This window comes from Amphiprion ocellaris, chromosome 9 (assembly GCF_022539595.1).
Source record: "Amphiprion ocellaris isolate individual 3 ecotype Okinawa chromosome 9, ASM2253959v1, whole genome shotgun sequence".
In the NCBI taxonomy this organism is placed as follows: Eukaryota; Metazoa; Chordata; class Actinopteri; family Pomacentridae; genus Amphiprion; species Amphiprion ocellaris.
In genome coordinates this window covers 22,579,533-22,599,822 of record NC_072774.1, presented here as the reverse complement: position 1 = coordinate 22,599,822, position 20,290 = coordinate 22,579,533, and the positions used below count along the sequence as shown (strand labels likewise).

General features: G+C 42.8%; 2 protein-coding genes across 4 annotated transcripts; both read right to left on the bottom strand.

Moving 5' to 3' along the window:
• Positions 1 to 1,254: 1,254 nt before the first annotated feature.
• On the bottom strand, positions 1,255 to 8,413 carry pianp (PILR alpha associated neural protein). The gene is made up of 6 exons (XM_023271637.3): positions 8,160 to 8,413; positions 7,634 to 7,688; positions 7,032 to 7,438; positions 6,529 to 6,607; positions 3,401 to 3,547; positions 1,255 to 2,741 (listed from the first exon to the last, which is right to left on the bottom strand). The coding sequence occupies exons 2-6, from the start codon at positions 7,642 to 7,644 to the stop codon at positions 2,720 to 2,722; spliced, it is 666 nt and encodes a 221-aa protein (XP_023127405.2). The 5' UTR covers positions 7,645 to 7,688; positions 8,160 to 8,413; the 3' UTR covers positions 1,255 to 2,719.
• Positions 8,414 to 8,680: 267 nt separating this feature from the next.
• si:ch211-154o6.3 (uncharacterized protein LOC563854 homolog) lies at positions 8,681 to 18,739 on the bottom strand. Of its 3 annotated transcripts, none has more exons than XM_023271625.3 (13): positions 18,459 to 18,739; positions 14,890 to 15,008; positions 14,193 to 14,434; positions 13,750 to 13,873; positions 13,400 to 13,521; positions 12,789 to 12,875; positions 11,548 to 11,637; positions 11,098 to 11,186; positions 9,960 to 10,182; positions 9,732 to 9,854; positions 9,423 to 9,588; positions 9,187 to 9,272; positions 8,681 to 9,039 (listed from the first exon to the last, which is right to left on the bottom strand). In XM_023271625.3, the coding sequence occupies exons 1-13, from the start codon at positions 18,546 to 18,548 to the stop codon at positions 8,945 to 8,947; spliced, it is 1,656 nt and encodes a 551-aa protein (XP_023127393.1). In that variant the 5' UTR covers positions 18,549 to 18,739; the 3' UTR covers positions 8,681 to 8,944. The 3 variants fall into 3 exon arrangements, with proteins under 3 accessions (XP_023127393.1, XP_035804664.1, XP_035804665.1); XM_035948771.2 differs by having other exon boundaries at positions 9,205 to 9,272; XM_035948772.2 differs by lacking the exon at positions 14,890 to 15,008.
• Positions 18,740 to 20,290: the final 1,551 nt, after the last annotated feature.

Below are 20,290 nucleotides of genomic sequence, written 5' to 3'. Positions count from 1 at the left end.
ACCATCAGTTCTTTTATTAAATGCACTTTAAAGTGCATCTCTGGAGGGTGCACTGCTAAATGTTAACTCGCACAAGGGGCTACCCATTAGGAGGTCAAGCCATTAATTAGGGCATGTCCCCAAAGAGACTAATGTATTATAGCGCTGAGGCTTCCCCTGTACGCCACCAGCATCGCTACACATACATCCACACAAACACATCGACTGAAGGCATTCATATTTCATTTGAGTACATTTTGCCCAGAGCTTCTATTTCAGTGTTTCAAGTTGTCTGTTGAAATTGCATGCCGCCCTTATTTGTACCTCCATCACAAATTTCCTTCATCGTGCCTGCCCAATATCTCACTCTTTTATGTTTTCTCTACAGTTTTCATCCTCATCTGACCCTTAGTAATGGTGCTAATTGGCAGACCAGCAGCTACAACAGGGAAAATATCATGCTGTATTATTACATCCCTGCATGTTTGTCAATCCTCCCTTCCTCTAGCATCTCTCCTCACCTTTATAAATAGTGTTGTTAATTTCAGTCAGTGTGATTCAGCCTCATTGGTTCACATTTTCTACCAGATAGGAGCTGTGAATTCTAACAGCTGTACACCTCTCAAGGTGTTTGTGAGAGAAGGAGGGGCAGGCGCCATATGTGTCATTTGGAGAGAAGGTGGCAGAGTGAACAGTGTTTTTAGAGGTCTGATCATGTGAGCGGTGACTCTGCATACATCAGTTTACATCCATATTCAGTGTTAGTTTATCCATCGTGGTCACAGATTGCTACAATGTGCCTTCTGGTGTCAAAAACTTAAAAGTGGAACCCAAGCCAATCAATTACTCTGATCATTAAACAGCCTAGGAAAAATTAAAACACAATCTATGCAGCTGACTTGCGGAGAATTTCAGTACACTCGACTGACATTTCTCTCCTTGTGCCTTATTTTTGTTTGCATTTGTTTGAAAAACTACACAGAGGAAATTTGTGCTTAGTCTTTCTAAAGCAAGAGGAATCCATATATTGTTTTTCAGCTTCTCCTCATTTGTAAAAATGTGATTGGCACATGCAGGAATTTCAAATGCCAAGCCTATGATTCAAAATCAAAGCGAAGTAGTGGACTAAATGTTCACTTCAGGGAGAGAAAGATTAGGACAGAGGTAGCTATTAAAATGCACAGTGCACACTTTATCCTTTCCATAAAGCATTGCGAATCGCACCACCTCGAGGGCAATTCACTCAACATGCACACAAGTAAACAGACACAAAGCTAAAATGAAAGTGTTGAGTCTTTATTGAACTTCCATGGTACAGAAAGACCAAACTTCTACAGGAACGCTACTGAAAATCACAAGACTGGATATCTGGATGATGGCACAAGCTACTCGTGATGCCACCAGCATTTTGTCTGGAGTGGAGATGGGTGTAACTCAGGGGCTTATATTTCAAAGCTGCTAAGAAAAGTTGCCAAACACAATCTGATATTTGGCTTTGAAAGGTTCTAATGGATACCACACACTAATAAAATAGACATTTTTATAAACAATAGATCTCAAGCAACTCTCCCAGTTTTTCTTAGTGTATACATGCAGATTCACTGGACATACAGAAATGATGCTCCTTGATGGTCTAGTTTCCTTTGGTGCACTCAAGATAGCTGATAATAATATGAAGGGAAATGTTGTTTTCCAGATTGAGACATTAAAAAAAACATGTTCATAAAACGAGTCCTTTGATCACATGTACAGTTGACTGATGCTCAGTTCCATGACAGCATAACATCTCTTTGTCTGCCATCCAAACCTTTGGCAAACATTGATTTCCCACAGGAATGGTTCTATCCATTCACGTTGTGAATATTTTATCTCCACCACAGAAAGTTTTCTATGCTTAACACACCTCTACACAGTCCAGCAGAAACAACATGCGCTCACAAAGGCTTGACAAAAGGGTGAATGTCAGCCAGATAATTAAGAGAACAAATCATGAGGAAAACCTGAAACAAAACAGACTCCTCTACATAGGGCAGAGGAAAAAAGCCACACTATTTGCATTTCAGGCGCCCAAAGCGAGGAATAAACAGCAGTTTTTGGAGCGTGACGTGTTAAACACATTGCCTGTTGGCTACAACTGTGCTAAACAGCTTTGTGAAATACCCCGTTCAGTGTAGAGATGCTGAGAATGGCTTTTTAACCATTTATAAGCCAGATCAAGCCTGCTAAACTGAGCAGAATTTTAGAATACTTGTATAAAAAGAACAGTTTGCCTCACTGGCATTAACAATGAAAGGCTTCACATGTGCAGCTAAATCACTAGAAACAGTTGTAGAAGCCCAGGTAGGGTCTTACAGGGGTAATGGGATGTTACACGGCTGTTTAACTGTTCGTTTGTGAATTAGTCATGGCAGGTTGAAGCACAAAGCTGCTGGCCAACTTGGCAGAGCTTGGGGCCATACAAAGGGTGGAAAACACTGAACAGGACACTATGAAGCAGAACCACATGAAGAAATTAAACCAAGCACAGAGAAAGGGAGGGACAAAGGACTACGATTAGCTTGGATTTTTTTTTAGACCTTAGAGAAGCCGATGGGTTTTGTGATGGCTGGATACCTGGGATCCCTAAAGTCATTTCACAGTTTCAGAGAAAATAAAACGCTGCTGCGGGCACACCCTCTGGTCGTACTGATGTTCATCCTCGGGCCCCGTAGAAATGTTTACCACATGGAAAACAGCCACCTCACAGGTTCACAACTGGGATCCTGACACACCAAAAGACACAGAGAAGAACAGTGAGAGAGAGAGAGAAAGAAAGAATAAAGGAGGAGGGCAGAGTTTTTGGAGGCTTCGGTGCCTTGACAATGAGAGGAAAGGCAGAGACAGAGAGGAGAAGTGGAGCACAAAGGCCTGCAGCAGGAAAAGTGGTGTATATGCAAACGGAAAGCTGTATCACAGGGGACTGAGACAGCGATGGGGGGAAGAGACAAATGGGAAGGCAGAGAAAAGTGGAGGAAAAGCTGATGGGGGAGGAAGTGAGAGGGAGCACTGGAGTGGAGCTCTATAATTATCCTGATTGAGATTAACTTTAAATACCCTCGAATAAAAGCCTCATCTCATGGACAGTGGCTGGGTGCCTCTTCATAGGCCCACGATGACTCATGTGGAGAGGGACTTTTAAAAGACTGATACATCCTATAGCAGCACCAACACTCAGGCCTGAATGCTCCACAGAGAACAGCACGACTGCCCAATTACGCTCCGTGTACTTCTTTACAATGCATGGAAGAGGTAATAAGGCTGCTTTACACTCTCAGACACACAGAGTAAAAAACAAACTTCAATCCAGAGGTGCACGGAGACGTGCACATGCACATCAGACTCATGAACACACACTCAGAGAGTCGGTGAGGCGACTCATTACCTCTCCCTGTCGGTGAAGGAGGAGGTGGTGCTGTGCAGCGTCTGCCGGCTTTCCTCCGAAGCGAGGGAGCGAGGGAGTGCGAGGGAGAGGGCGGGGGGCACGCCACGGGAAAGCGGGGGCGGATGCTGGGAACAGCTGCGATCATAACTGGGAGAGGAGGATAGTCAGACAGATAGATGGGAAAAAGAGAGGGAGGAGAGGGGATGGAGGTAGGCAAGAGATTGGGAGAGATGTTTGCAGAGAGGAAGAGAAAAGACAAGGGAGAAAAGGGGAAGAGTATTAACAGAGGCATCAAAGAAAGTCAAAGTTTAAGAAACATTTACAATAGAGGAAGAGCATATAGGGAGAGATGGATAGCAGGAAATGATGGAGAGAGGTTGAAATGATGGGAGGCATACGGAGAAAAGTTGAGGAGAAAGAGTGGAAAATGGGCGGTGAAGAGAAAGAGAAAACCAGAGAGAATCAGAAACTACCCAGCCATTTAGCATCAGTGAACACATTACCCTGCCACTGTGAGAGAGAATTAGTGCACTCCTCTGGCTCATTAAAACATTTGAAGAGGTGAGAGGGAGGCAGCGTGAGAAATGGGGAAAGAAACGACACTGTGGGGTGGAAGGCCAGGGAGGAAGCCAGAAGGTGAGGTGGGAAGGATGCAACAAGGTGGACAAATGGGTAAGGGAGTGAGGCATCACTGAGGGGCATTAGTTCAGGAAAATTATTAACGGTGAAGACACAGTCAGAAGCAAGGCTCAGGCTCTAAACAATACTTAGATGCACAACAAAGCTGTTTGCGCCGCCTTAGAAGCCACCCTGCACCATCATCCTCCCACAGTAACACCTGTCCTCCTCCCTCTGACTCCTTCCCTCACTTTACACACACACATTCAAACACAAACACATCACACTTTATAACAGTAGCTATGCTACATTTTAGGCATGGGAAAACCACTGAGCACATATGCCGCTCTCTCTAATCACAGTGAACTGGACAGTGGCCAATTTCCACTATAGGCTGTCATTTTAGTCCATCTGTACCACCCTCTTATTCATTTCGTGGCACTTTCTCCATGTAACACATGGCGTTATTTACACATTTATGACACTGAAGCATGAGCCAGTCTATAGAGAGGGACCACTGCCATGTCTCCAGTCTGAATGCCTGCAATTCTCACTGTTGTAACACCAATCTATATCCACCAGCACCGTGGGTTTTCCCACTACAGCAGGGGCTGATGAAGTAAGTTATCCAAAGAATAGTGAAGGCCAATCTCGGGAAATGAGAGAAAAAGGGGCTTATTGTGTATCAGCTGGCGGCAAGCTGGAGGATTATCCATGGATCTGCGGCCGGACTGGTGGTGCTGGGAGAGATAGGAGACTGGTAATGGAGATAAGAGGAGCACCAGCTGTGCAAAGAGAGGTAGCGTTAGAGTAAAGCAGCGATGCTAACTGGTAGAAAGAGGTGAAGAGCCTGAAGGAGGAGTGGGAACACAGGTATACAGAGAAACAAGAACATCTCTGGGAGACAACAGGGAAAAAGAATGGAGGGTCCAAATGGGAATGAAGGGAGATAATGAAGGAATGTGGAAAAAAATGATTATGATAGAGAATAAAGGGATATGAAGGAGAACAAATTGTACAGATTTAGTCAATGAAATGAAAAACGTAATAGAGTAGAAAATTCAATAAGATGCATACAGAAGATAGTTACAGTAGGAAAATGAGAGTAAAAGTATAAATGCATGAGAACAAAAAAAGGAGAGATAAGAGGGGTCTAGTGGTAAAATGAACTAACAGCCAGGTTTGTGGCGAGTACCACCTACCTGGCCTGAAAGTATGACAGAGCCAATACAGAACCCTCGCTGTGTTATTACATACTGTGAGAGGTTAATGGTGGGTCACCTTTCAAAGCACGCTGACATTGTTGAGGCCATAATAATACTCAGACCTGTAAGGCAACAGGTCAGAGCAATCTTTGCTTGTCGCTCTCCTCCTCATGTTCATAGCGAATGTTTAATCATTGCAATTGTTATGGCTCTAAATGGCACATCTGTGCCAACTGTGATTTTCAGGAACACAAGTATCATTAATAAAGTCATTAGTAAGTAATTACACAGCGCTCAGTTTAGAGGGGACTGAGAAGAACCATTACATCATCATTACTGACAGGCACATAAACAAGACAAACAGACAGACATGCAAACACATCCAACCCATACACCTGGCCTTGTCTTTGATCCCCATGATTCTGACACAGTCCACACATTTGCATCTGAGGTAACATGGTCAGATCTCTTATTTTCGTCTAATTTACAAAATGGAAATTTCTAGACTAGAGATACACTTCTGCAAAATGGCAGGAGGCAAGCAGCTAATTAATAAACAAACAATGATATTTATCAGATAAAATGAACTCATCTTTCTTTTAAATTGCTATCTTCAAAATAACTCATTAGCTAAGAGACATTATTGAATATTTACTATATAAATAAACAAAAACAGTAGCATTTATCAGTTTATTTTTACTGCATATTACAGCCAGCATAGTATTGCAGACCTGATTTGGTTCTTGCTCTCTCCTTTTGAAAATCAAAATAAGTTACACTTAAACCTCTAAACACTTATGGACTGTCCTGAATAATTTCTAAACGCCTTTTTGCCGTCCACTGATAATAACCCAATTACCCGATATATGATTGTTTTAATCTTAAAAAGGTCCAACCATTACATAATTAACAGTATAAAAGACTGAAAAGAGAAAAGCAATTTTGTGGTACAGTCATACTTTGCTTTTATTTGTCATACTTTGCTTTTATTTGTCATATTACCCCTCAGGCTTATCATGAAAACCCCACAGTATGGTTCCAATCTGCAGGCTGGGAACCTCAGTTCCAAGCAAATCTACAGGTCTTTTTTCAGACCAAATATAATCCAGCAGGGCTACAAAATAATTTCATAATTTCCATATTATTGGTTACCACCCTCCAGCTGGGAAAGACGTGTCCAGCTCATGTGAACAAAGTTGGCTGATCATCATCCACTCTTATTCAGAAGACTTAGTCACTTCTTTGTAATTATGTGATCATGTACTTGGGCACAACAATGTTAGAAGAGAGAGTTAAGGTTCCTACCAGAGTTTGGCTGTAATGATGACAGCTGTCAGGATGAGCAGCGAGGAGATGGTCACGGTGACGTAGAACTGAGGGTCCACTGTAACAAACACACACACACACACACACACACACACACACACACACACACTTATGAAGTTACTAATGTCAGACCATGGCCATGTTTATTTGTATCCAGCACAAAAAAAGACACCAATGAAGACAGCTGAAACATGAAATCGGATGTGCAAGACTCTGGCCTCCAACTGTAACACCAATCCAATGACGTCTTCTCTGTGTTTTGCAGTTTTGACGGCAGCCAATTCCTCCCTGTGAGTGATGAAAACTTTTATTAGTCTTCCCCCGCCTCAGACACAGCCGGTTGCACACAACAGGGCGTCAGACTTCACCCTGGTGACAGCTCATTCCCTGGAGGACTCCTGGCATGTGCGTATGCTCGCATGGACTGTAACTCATGGCCACCTTCATTTAAAAATCCTTCCTGTGCCTCCCCTGATGCCCACCTTCCTCAGGCTCCGTCTCCTCTGCCTCTGCCCCTCCATCATCCACTCCCTCCTGGTCCCTGGACTCGAGTGGTGGTCTCTCTCGGGGCTGCATGCTTGTGTCGGGGTAAAGCCAGTCTTCAGACATAGTGCTGGTCTCCTGCTGGTTCCCATGCAGACGCAGGTGATCGGTTTCCTGGCTAGAGAGGAAGTGGTGTGTCTCATCTTCCAGCGGCTGTGTAGGACCCCAGACCACCGCCCACAGAGGGGTAGGTGTGGCCTGGGCTGTGACTGACAACTGGACCGACAGGGTGTCCACCTGCTCCTCACCCTCGCTGTCGTCACGGTTACAGGTAGAGGGCTGTGTCACCAGAGCAACCAGAAAAAGGGAGATGAGGGCAGTCAGTCGTGCGACAAGAGAGATGAAGCTGGAAGGAAAGGTGGAGAAAGAAGAAGAGGTGGTCAAGTGACAAAGGACTTGTGTGAGAAAATGCATTGTCCACATTCAACGTGCACAACCCTAACAGCCCAAACACTGATTCCCATGCCGGTCATCACTCAGAGTGACATTTTATGTATCTGCATCCCATACATGCCTCTCCCTCTGAAACTATCCATCTTACCATCTCTCCATCGCTTCGCTCTGTTCACTGAGACTCCTCTTCTCCGATCATCTCTCTGGAAGATAAGACAGAGGCAAGAAGGGATTGGAGAGGGAGACAAAAGGGGAGGATTCTCAGCTTTTCTTCTTGTCCTTCTACTTAAATAGATGAAAATCACATCTGCACGGGTACTGGCACAAAGTCAACTATGTCATCTTTTTAAAAAGACCAAACACTGACTCCCCTGGGGGTTTATATTATATTTAACACTCAATTATTCATTACATGTTTACACAGAATCCACATCTGCATGTAAAAACATCAAAAAGTACACACTTATTGCTCCATCTTACGTATTTACAGTGCATCACTAGAGGTATTATGCATGGAGTCAATACTCTATATGGCACTGTGAGCAGACAGCAATAACTTCTCACCTACAACTACTGCTTAAATGCCACAGAAATGTAATTTAAAGACACAGACGCACACCAACAGACAGACAAAAAACACATGCACTCCGACACATATCAGTTATCATGCTTACCTCTGGCAGTGAAGAGAGGGAATGAGAGAGGAGACAGAGAGAAAGGGGGAGATACAGAGAGCAAGCGAGAAAAAAAAGCATCGGTTGCCTTAGCGACTGAGACATGGAGAGTCTGCTAGAGTAAGAGAGGGGAGAGAGAGCGATGTAGGAAGGGCAAGGGACTGTAGGAAAGAGATTTAAATGCTAATTATGTTTTTTTTAAACCAGTTCAATTAAATGGACAGAGGAAAAGAAATGAATCTGACGAGGCAAAGAGAGATGATACTGGGGACGACATTAATCAGCTCATTTTGGTGGCGAGACGTCTAAAAACAAAACCTTCTCAAAAATGTTTACAAAAACAGCAAGGACAACTTAGAGGGAAGGTGACAGAAATACAGATAGGGAGAGGGACAGGGATGGAATAAAATTTTATTTGCATTCATTTGCTCAGGTTGGACGAGCAAAGGAGGTCCATGGAGTGGTGTTTCAGGGAGAGGCATGGTCAGATGGACATTAAAAAAGACAATCAAAGATGCATATTTGGAGCTGCGAGTCACAGAATGACAGCTTTATTGTATGTGAAAAGAATATTTACATCAAAACAATCTGCCTATCACACACACACACACACACACACACACACACACACACATTTACTCCATCCATATGCTCCCCTTCCAATACTGACACTCAGTTTGTCACACTTCACACCCCTGCACCCTCCTTCGTTGTCACTACGTTGTCACTACGTTCCCACCCTCTCATTTCCTCTTCCCGGCTGCAGGCCACGGCGTCCTCACTTCTCACTGAAGAACACAGCGGAGCCACGATCCAGACCCGCCATCCTCCGCACTATCAGAGCAGCTGTCTTTTCCTTCATCGTCGTCATCCTCATAATCTAAATTTGACAAGGAGGTTAGGATTTGTCACAACATGCATCATCTGAAATTACCACAATAGGGCAATGCAGTGGTTACTCATTAAGCCTCTGAGTCAGTAAACAAAGACATAAAGATGTGTATGAGTGCAGTGTGTGTGTCTGTACCATCAGTGTCCTCATCACCTTCCGTGTCCCCCTCTGACTCCAAGCAGGAGTCCATTCGGCTGTCTCTCTTTACTGTGACGTCACCCCTGTAACGTTTATAATCGCAATAGAAAACTTTAGAATTAACAATGCAGTTGACCTCAGAGGAAACAATGAATATTCAAACTGGGAATATAACTAAGCAGCTTAGATTCAAATCTGTTTAAGTCAGTGGTGTTGACAAATATTATGTACACCTCTGCTTCCCAGAACTAGGGAGTTGCTCCAAAACGGTGAGGTTGTGACCTCCAGTCACCCATCGGTGGTCTCCACTCCCAGTGGTCCACGCCGCGAAGCACAGGATCCTGGGAGCATCAGGCCAGGCCAGAGAGACCAGATACTGACACTGTGGCAGAGAGAACACTGCAGAGAGGAGAGATGAAAGGAGTAGAGGTCAACAGAGGAACACAAAGTGGTTTCGATTTTGTCCTAGCTCCCTGTTGTGCTTTCAAACTTTCAGACTGGAGAGAGTAGCAACTGGTTCCGCATGTTTTACTGTGACTTACAATTTAGCGTGCTCTCTCCGTTTGCCAGATCATAGCAGGAGCTAATTAGGAGGCCTCCTGTTTGGTGGACGCAATCCGTCACCCCGGTGACGTTGCTGTGATTGGTCACTCTGGATGTGGCTCCTGTGAGAATTAGACAGATGTTAGATAGAAGGATTATGAGGGTTTATCTCATCTTTCTCTCGCTTTCTGATACACACCGAACACCCATCTCAGTCCAGAGCTCACCTGTCCTCCAATGCAGGATCTTTAGCCAAGCTTGACCGTAAGCCAGGAACACTTTATCTCCCCGCGGGCTGAGGGTGAGACGCCCGCCCAGCCGCCCCCTGAAGCCTGTCACCTGGCTGCTCCAGTGGTGCAGCAGCGTCAGGGGGTCACGATGTGAACATCTGTTCTCCCACACAGACACCCCTCCCTCAGCCGAGCCACTGAACACCAGCGGACCCTGAGACTGTGGAGGGCACAGCGGACACGGTTGTCATGGCGATTTGAGTCTTTCCCCAGTGGTCGTGTGTGTGTTTGTGTTTGTGTGTGTGTACATGCATGTGTGAGAGAAAATACAGCTGTATGTACATTTGTGCAAATGGAAGGGAGCTGTGTAAACAGTTTCATAATGTTTCTCTGCGTCTGTTGGTTTTAAAAGGACTGTGCGCTTTGCCTGATAAACGACAGAGGATGAAAATGAGGAGCTGCACTTTAATTCTTTATGTATATTATGATGATCGCAAATTTTACAATACTGCATATGCTGCTTGGGTTTTGTTAATATTCATAAAAAAAACCTTTTTGCACAAAATACATACAGTATACTCTAAAATTGGACAAGCTTCACTGCGTACATCTCAACAAATGTCTTTGATTTCCATTCGAAAGCAATAAACAAGGAGAGCTTGCATGAGGACGAGGAGTAGAAATAAAGCCACTTATTTTCCTGAGAAGAAGCTTTTTCGCAAATTAGTAATCAAGACTTTTATACTCGAGCGGCACGGTGTTGCAATGGTTAGTACTGTCGTCTTACAGCTCGAAGGTACTGGGTTCAAATCACGGTCTGGAGTCTTGGCCTCCAGGTGAATATGCATGTTCTGTTCCTGTGCCTCCGTGAGCTCCGACTGCCTCCCACAGTCCTTGTTGATTATGTGTACTTGGTTGTCTGTCTCTCTGTGTGTCCCCTGCCTTTGCCCTAAGTCAGCTGGGATAGACCCCATCCCCCCTGTGACCCTAGTGAGGATTAAGCAGTGTATAGATGATGGATTGATGGACTACTCCAGTTTTCCAGTCAGCTACTGGTTGCTAAAAATAGGTTTAAAATGGCAGGTTAAGCAGCCCCAGTTTTGTGCCATGGTCAGCCGGTGAATGATCCACCTACCTGGATGGAAGTGACTGCCTCCTGGTGAGCATTGACTGACTGGCAGTTGTGGAAAGAATGCCAGCTCCAGGCTTGAACTTTCCCCCCGTCTGCAGGGTGGCAGAGCGTGAGGTTAATATGTGTTGACAGTGGACTGGCAGCCATTATTGTTGGTCACAGCTGACCCACCTAACCCTGACTTCCTACACGGTGTGCTTCCATGTCTGATTGAGCTCTATAACCCTATGCTGCACTCCCAACTCATTGGCAGATGATGCCACAATGTTCCACTAGACATACAGATCAGTAAAGGTAAACACAAACTGAGATGAAATAATACATACAGATGTCTCAAAAGCACAGATGCACCGAAGTAGATATGAGATAGAAATACAATGTGATACAAAAACTTCTGGTCCAATTATTCTGTTCACTATGTCACTAATACCCACTGTCCTTATAAAAACATACCTGATCCAGTGATGATGTAACCATCGTCCTCTGGCACAAAACAGAGTGCAGTCACAGCATTGAATGTGTAGATAGATTTAACACACTGCCCTGAAGGTAACAATAAAACACTCATTTAAATAAAATGATGCAGGTCATCACTCACACAGGCATTCAATAATTAGGATGTGCACAGGTAATAAACAGAGCTCTGAGGTGCCATCTACCTTAATCTGTAAGTACAGACAGGTGGCAGATTAAAGGAAAAAACATAAAGTATCTCAGTATGGAATTGGATTCAATGCACCTTGGAATTCTACAAGTCTATAGAACTACACTGAAAGGACGGAACCCCATTTCTCCAAAACATATTTCCTCATTTGGTGTTTAGGTGATGGTGGTAGATGTCTCAAATGTCGGTCCAAAATCTCCCATAGCTGTTCTATTGGGGTTACGTCGGGTATCTGTGAAGGCCATAGCATGTAATTTACACAATTTCAAATTCATATAACCATTCAGTAACCCCTTGTGCTTTTGGATGGCGACACAGAAGACAGAGGATAGAGGTAGTGACTTGCCTTCTTTCTAAAGGAACAAAACATGACAGCAACTTGCTGGGTCAAAAATATACATACTACGAATTCAAATATTAGTTTGGTGATGTCAAACACTGTGCTAATCAGATTTTCTTAGTGGCATGGCCTCATTGCTTCCTTGTGAGTGATTATGATTGACTACAACTGCTGACTTCTCTGAGCTAATTTAAATAAGGCCTATTTAATACACTCATCAGTCACAAATACTACAATAGCAAACATCAAGCTATCACTTGCTGCTGAGAGACAGTTAGGATGGTCAAGACTGAATGAAGAACACCATATCTACCATCAAGCACGATGCTGGTAGTACTGTGCTCTGGGGCTGTTAGCACGGAACTGGTAATTTACACAAAGTAAATGGAATAATGAAGCAGGTGAATTACCTCCATTTCTTCAGGAAAAACTAAAGTCATCAGACAGATGGTTCCAACAAGGCAAAGACCCCAAACGCACAATAATAGTCATAAAGAAAGGGCTAAATCTACGCAGAATGAAGGTTTAGACTGGCCTCCCCAAAGTCCTAACTTAAACTCCATCATTAACATGTGAGCTGTGTCAAACACATATTTTAGTCATTTGAACACAGAAAAACTATACATGGTCTTTTCATCTCGACTGTATATATGTGTGTATGGGTGTGCATGTTTGTGTGGTTAAACCTACCGATGTTCAGAGCCCAGATCTTCACGTAGCAGTCTGCAGAGCCACTTAAAATGAATCTCTCTTTGGTAGACAAAGACAGGGACCGGGCTGGTGAAAGGACAAACACAGACAACAGGGCACAAGGGGGCAGAGACAGATGAGGAGGAAGGAACAATCATCAGAATGAGACACACGGATGAGGAAAAACAGATTAGCTGACAAGAAGCTGTTTTTAAGTGATGCAATAAACAAAAAAAGACAATTCAAGAAAGAGACAAAGAGAATAAAGGTGACTTTAAAAAGTAAGCGAATAATTAGCCGACTATGATACGACCGAGTTGCATCATTAATGCTCGGCATTTCTAGACTTGGTATTTTAAGTTGGGGAAGCTGGTGGGGAGAGACTGTAGGAGGAGAGCTGAAGAGCTTTTTGGAGTTCAAATGATGAAAGGCTGACTGTTCCAGACAGACAGTGCACTTGTTAAAGTGTCTACTGAGGTTATCTCTCACGGGGCTGAACTGATGAACTGCTCCTATAATTACCTGACTGCAGGACACAAGCATTACTCACCTGTAGTTGGCCCACATTTAAGGATGCAGATGTATGTATGTACAGATGCTCATGTCCTCACCTAGCATCGAGCAGTACTCAGGGGGAGGAGCAGACAGACAGGTGACCCCACCAGTGTGTCCTCCTAGGTTCTTTTGCTCTGTTGCTGTAGGAACGTGCCACACCTTCACCGTTGTATCTCGACTACCAGGAGAAAGACGCACGGAATTAGAAAGAGACACAGGAAGACAGAAAGGGAGTGTGTGAAAGAGAAGGTAGTGAAAGCAAGCAAAGTTAAAAGGCACTGGACATAAACTGCAAGAGATTTGTGCTGAGTGATCAGGGCAGGGGAAGAAAAACAAATATGTCATAAATTAGGAGAAATGTTCACTTTGCAAATCTGCTGGGCAAACTGGGAATTTCCTCCTTTACCTTCCAGAAACCACCAGGTTGTCAACAGCAACTACGGAGGTCACGATGTCACTGTGACCCTCCAACAGCCGTAGACGAAACCTGGACTTTTCCCAAGATGCTTTGAGGGACGTAAACTCAGCTTCTGTAAAAGAGATGATTTGTGCGGTTAGCAGTGTTGACTCATAAGCACACTGGCTTAATAATCTACACAGTTCCTCAGCGTGGATTAGTGTGAGACTGCAAAACATGCGTGGGGCTAAATTATCTCCAAGGAAGCAAAACGTGGGCCCTGTCTTCAGGGAAGCAATGCAGCCTGTTGGTTTAATGCAGGCCGTCACATGAGCTTGTTAGGACTCCTCGGGGCATACATGTATAATCTGATTTTAGATGTTATTTGCAAATGAGGACACCGTATGGTTGCACTTTTAACAGCCTGCTATAAACTGTAATGAAAATCCCACCTTGCTGTTGCAGTTGCTGCTCCTTATCAAAATCTGGACAGTGTCTTGACGTGTCTTGACAGTAATCTGACACCTTGGCCGGCTCTGTCCTTTCCCGCTGTCTGCCTATCTGTGCTTCCCCCACTGCCTCCTCCTGCCTGGCAGCTGGCACTGGCGTCCCTTGAGCTTTGGACTCCTTTTCTCCCTTATGGATCTTTGAGGCTGGAGGCATTTGTGATGGAAGGGCCTCGGGGGCATTCTCCCTGTGCCAGTGCAGAAAGCAGAAGCTGAATAAATAATCAAGATGCAAACTGCACAGAGCATCCTTTGTGACAGAGAGAGCACCTGTAGAAGATCTCCAAGTCTCAGACAAATTAAAAACAGTCATTGCTAATGAGCTCCTCAACTGTGCATTACAAAAAGTAAGGATGTTGTCCACACATGCCTAATTTAATGAAGTGCAAAAAGGCCCTGAGGGGATTAAACAGAGAGGATGACATCCCTGAATGATGTTTATGTGACACATTACGATCAGTACAACGTTCCCATTCCCAGCATGAAAGTATTTGACCTCCAGTGTTTGGATAGACATATAATAAAGATCAAAGCCTTCAAAGTGAATGTTGTTGCTTTTGAAGAATTATGCCTCTCTCCACCACCACCCCATCCCCACCTCCCACCAACCCACTGCCGCCCAACCTCTTCCCCACTTCCTTACACTTGTCTTTTCATCTTCTCCTTTTTTCCGTCTCCCACAATCCCAAGAGTTTGCTGCGGGCCAGAAAGCTGCAGCTGAAGCTGAGCCAATCTGGAACGCAGCTCCGCCTTCCTGGAGATCTGAGAAGGAACACGGCACAAGGCTGGTTGTAAACCAAACTGCTAAATCCACAAGTTGTTTATGTGTACAACCAACATACTCATCCTGTCTTGAGCTATTAGGCTACAGCACAGAACATACGCCATACTCCTATCTGACTGTGAGCTCTGAAATATGCATGAGAGAGTGGATTGGGCAAAGCCACTGTTTTCCTCTGTTAAAGAAGCATTCTACCAAATTTTAAACAGTATATTGCTTAGTATATTGGTCTACTATTACTCTGTGAAAGCAACAGTATATCTTTTTTAGTTCTGGTTGCGCTTTTATGATGCCGACATCATTATGGTTCTTGTCTATTTGGGGTTGTAGACTGTTGCCAAGAGCCTGCTCAAAGAGAATCGTTGAGTTTCTCTCTCTGACAAAATATTATAAAATCTTGGCCTTATTACTGTGAAGTGAATTAAAGTACAGAGTTCTGACAGGAGAGCTGCACAGTGGTTTGGTGGTCAGCACCGTTGCATCACAGCCAGAAGATCCCTGGTTAGTGTCCCTGCCTGGGGTCTTTCTGTGTGCATCTTCTCCCTGTGAATGCATGGTTTTCTCCAGGTTCTCTGGCTTCCCCTCACAGTCCAAAAATATGCTGAGGTTAATTAGTGATTCTAAATTGTCCATAGATGTGAATGTGAGTGTGATTGTTTGTCTCTATGTCGCCCTGTGATAGACTGGTGACCTGTCCAGGGTGTCCCCTGTCTTCACCCTGAGTCAGCTGGGATAGACTCCAACCCCCACGACCCTGATGAGGATTAAGCGGTGTATAGATAATGGATAGATTTTTAACAGGAGTTTTGGCACTTAATAAGACACAAAGACTTGGGGGTAACTCAGAAATGGTATATAGTTTGTCCAGCAGAGCGGCTTAGACTGTTGTTTACATCACTTTCAGTACTGTACTGATGTATTACAGCTGAGTGGATAGTGGTGCTGAGCCAAGCAGCATCTCCACAGTGAAGTGCTATGTTGTTTGTGAAATAAAACGCTGGTAAGGATATAAATATTAATTCTGTGTCAGGCCTGCCTCGGCAGGCTCTGGCTAGGGCTCCTCCCTCCTCTGGTTTGTTTCCTTTTTAGGTTTTGTGTACGGTGGCAGCGGCGGCAGGTGCAAGCAATCTGGTGAATCTGCTGAAACAGGAACAGGTGTGCCAGGACCAATCGGTCATCGTCCTCTACACCATTTATTGGGACTCCAGTCATCAGCTCGACGCCGGATCGTGAATGCTCACAGTCAGTCTGTCACTCGTTCTCTCTAGCCTAAGCTTATAGGATTTTTGTCTTTTAGTAATTTTGCCTCTGCTCCTTTCAGTTTGGACCCCACCTGCTCTGCTGACTGGGCCATCTTGGCCGACTGGACTCATCGCCGCCTCTGCGTTCCAAGCCGACTTCGGGATCGACTTCGGGATCAACTCCGTCCCTCTTCAGTCCTCCGTCCAAACCTCCATCTGCTGTCGCTGCCGAGACCACCAGCTCCTGCCCCAGCCCATTAGCACCCAAGCCGACAGTACGGCCTCAAACACGAGCAGGTTCTAGTTCTGTTTTTAGAGTACGTTTTGTCATAGTCCCCGGCTTGTTTGTGGTACTGGCTAATTGATTCACCCGGTACTTTTGTTATTCGCTTTAGGTTATAGTATAGTGATTGCGAACTTCGTTTTTAGTGAGCTACGTGTTTTCATAGTCTCGAGTTCCACTTTAGTTTGAGATTTCTTAATTATAGTTCAGCCTCTGTACGTAGTGATCATAGTTGCGCTTTCGCCTCAAGTATCCTTAGTTTGTGTTCTCAGGTGCTCAACTAATCTTCAGCCCTAGCTATTTTAGTTGTGAACTCTCCTGCCCAGGTTGTGCCTGCCGTGGGTCAGTTCTTTGTGTTCTCGAGTTTTCTTGTAATTCGTACCGCCCGCCATTAGGGGCACTCTAGCTCTGAAGTGGAGTTACTGTATCTGGTTCCTTTCTGGATACTAGACCTTAGGGAATTGTAGTCCCAGTCACCTTTTGTTATAATAATAAATCATTGTGTTAGCACCTGCTGTCTCTTTCTCTTTTCCTGCGCCTCAAAGAAAACCCGTAACATTCTGTCATATACCCTTTTCAACATCAATCGAACATAACGGCTGATATGTTACTATCAGGAGGTTTTACTCCCGAAAAATTAGCAGCATCAGCCTCAGAAAAGTTTGGTCTAGTTCTACAAGAGTCAACGCTGAGTTGCACAGTAGAGATGTATTCTTTTAGTAAACCCAGCAACTGCATTATGATAAAATATTATCATTGGTGGATAACAGTATTATTATGTTATAGTTCTATAAAGTCATCCTACCTATTGCCTGTAAGAATCTTAATCTGAAAGTAACAAGTAAATATTGCTGTCAATTAAATGCAGCCAGTAAAGGGTACAATCTAAAAAGTAGAGCTGTAGAGGAACAAAGAATGGTAATACTAATGGAAAGTAAAATTTTATTTAGTATACTTCTGAGTAAATGTACTTAGTTATGTTCCTCCACTGCTTGCAAATCTCGCACATCTATGAAAGTACAACTAAAAATTTTTTTTCATGTCACTATATGATACTCTAATAGTTAAATAATCCATTATAAATAAATAAGAATGTGACCTAATGAGAAAATTATGTTTGCACTGTCAGTGTGTCACAACCACAGTTGTAATATGGTTAGCGGTGGATCAGTTGAGATAAGATACATATATATTTAAGATGAGATTGCACATGAATATTGGAAATAGTTCATGGTATCTATGGCTTAAAACTGAGGTAACTTCTTGTGACCCACACAATCCAATTTGTTTTTTTTGGATGCAACACCAGTAACCTTCACTGACACTACTTAATGTTTTTCAGCTGCAAATGTGTTGGATGCCATGCATTTATCTTCCTATTCCTACTTAAAAGAAAAATCTCTGTTGTAGGGTACAGCCATGATAAATGGCATTCAGCTTTTGCCCTTTAACAAGTGGAGGCTTTTCTGAACTTTCAGATAATTATTTTCCTACTGTGCTCTGCTCAACATGTGATCTTCTGATCTCCTTAGTTCCTAGGGTGAAAACTGTCAAATTATTCATTGCACATTTATTATTTTTTCATGTTAATTACAGTCTATATGATGCCAACACTGTTATTGCAGGTTTAAGAAGCCTATATACCTTTGCACCGTATCAGCATCCTGAAATATCATCTTTATACATCTCTGTTTAACGTATAACCTCTAAGCTCTCTACAGCTGTTTACTGTAAACAAAGCTGTAATGTTAAAATGTACTGCTTGGTGCAGTGATCAGGAGACTATATCGTACTGACTTTCAGCGTATATGTATTTATGGGCACGGAAATGTATTTATTATTCCCCCAGTCACACAGGTTACACACAGATTACATAAAAGGAAAAGGCAGATAGATTGTTTCTGTACCTTGAATCTCTCCTCTGCGGTGAGACTGATTTTTATTTCCAGATTTTCAATCTGTCTCAACTTCTTCTGCAGCTTCCTCACTTCTCCCATTGAGGCTCCTGCGTTGTCCAAAGTGTCTAGAGATCAGTTACACTTCAAACAGTATGAGTAGCTCTCAAATTGTAAGAAAGCATCATATATGAAATGTTGCACTGTAATAAGTAAGAAAATGTTTAAACCAGTGAAGAAACAGTTCACAATACGTTGTGTAGGGGTAACGTGTCGCCGGAAGTTGTCGGTCCAGTGGAACCGTGGAGTTGTCAATACAGCGCCACCATATGGGCTGTCGAGGATACTGCTTTGAAAACAGGGATTTAATATAAATACATCCTGTACCATTTGAGATTAATAACATGACTTGGGTTGTGTGTGGATGGTTTGATGCTTATTGTGGTTTATTCAAAATCCAAGAGCTAATCGCATACATGAATTACGTATTTGACGAAAACCTGACAACTAAATATTTAGTTTGGGGTCACCCAGGTAATTTCATGTTTTCCATGAAAACTCCCACTTTTATTCATGTGCTAACATAACTGCACAAGGGTTTTCTAATCATCAATTAGCCTTTCAACACGATTAGCTAACACAATGTAGCATTAGAACACAGGAGTGATGGTTGCTGGAAATGTTCCTCTGTACCCTTACGCTTGCATATGTTGGAATTCTTAATATAGTTCTGTTTTATATGTACATTCAATTTTCTTATTTATTGTTGTTAATTTAGCTTGTTTTAATACACCGTCCAGTGGCAGCTACTTATATTTTTGTCATGCCCCCAGGTATCATGACAATAAAGTTATTCTATTCTATTCTATTCTATTCTATTCTATTCTATTCTATTCTATTCTATTCTATTCTATTCTATTCTATTCTATTCTATTCTATTCTATTCTACCCCACGTAGATATTCCATTTCCAGCTGAATAGTCATTTACCACATTAACAATGTCTAGACTGAATTTCTGATTAATTTAATGTTATCTTCATGCTTTTCTTTCAAAAATAAGGACATTTCTAAGTGACCCCAAACTTTTGAACAGTAGTGTGTGTGTGTATAGTCACAATACTGACTAGTTATGTGACAGCCACTAGAAAGAATGGCATAAATTATTACAACAAAGCAACAAGAAAAATGTATATACCTTTAAATATAATAATAGACTTTGTGCGATCGACATATTCTACCTTTTTTAAAATCACTTCTGAAAACCCATTTTTATAGACTTGCTTTTATGTTAAATTTACTTTTAGCTTTATTTAGTTTTAGTATTCTAATCTGTATTATGTCCTGTTTTTATATGTTCTTTCTTGTTTTATTTTTATTTTAATTCTTTAATTCTCAAATTGTTTTTTTATTTCTAACTTTTAACCGTCAATCATATTCTTTAATTTTTAAACTGCATAGTTCCTTTATTTGATATGCATGCTCATCTAGCTAATTACTCATTTAACTTACTATCATTTTCACTATTTATTTAATTGACTGCTCTGCATTGTCTCCACGTCTTGCTTGATTGTCTGTGCATGTTTTGACTGTCAAAGCACCCTGTGAACCCTGTTATAAAGCTATTATTATTTTATTTGAGAGTATCTGTCCACATGATTGTGGATTTCCCTGTGTAACTACTAACTTCTAAATGCTTTGGAGGGTTTTATTCATTCTTTTCATCCACTATTTTTCCCCCAACTTTAATTGATGAGCAGTGACCCCTGCTGGAGCCTGTATTTCCTGACAGCAGTGAAGGCATCATTGGCCTTCTCTCTTTACAACGTGAAGCTCAAGTGCAGCG

What these genes read in the sequence shown, in the direction of transcription:
- si:ch211-154o6.3 (XM_023271625.3), bottom strand. Translation starts at nt 18,548, where the DNA reads ATGGGAGAAGTGAGGAAGCTGCAGAAGAAGTTGAGACAGATTGAAAAT. An exon ending in AACCTGGTGGTTTCTGGAAG is followed by an intron (nt 13,522 to 13,749) that starts GTAAAGGAGGAA and finishes TTCTCCTGGTAG; the next exon opens with TCGAGATACAACGGTGAAGG. An exon ending in AGGCAGTCACTTCCATCCAG is followed by an intron (nt 10,183 to 11,097) that starts GTAGGTGGATCA and finishes TGCCCTCCACAG; the next exon opens with TCTCAGGGTCCGCTGGTGTT.
- pianp (XM_023271637.3), bottom strand. An exon ending in GGAGACGGAGCCTGAGGAAG is followed by an intron (nt 6,608 to 7,031) that starts GTGGGCATCAGG and finishes TGTTTGTTACAG; the next exon opens with TGGACCCTCAGTTCTACGTC. An exon ending in TCCTTCACCGACAGGGAGAG is followed by an intron (nt 2,742 to 3,400) that starts GTAATGAGTCGC and finishes TTGGTGTGTCAG; the next exon opens with GATCCCAGTTGTGAACCTGT.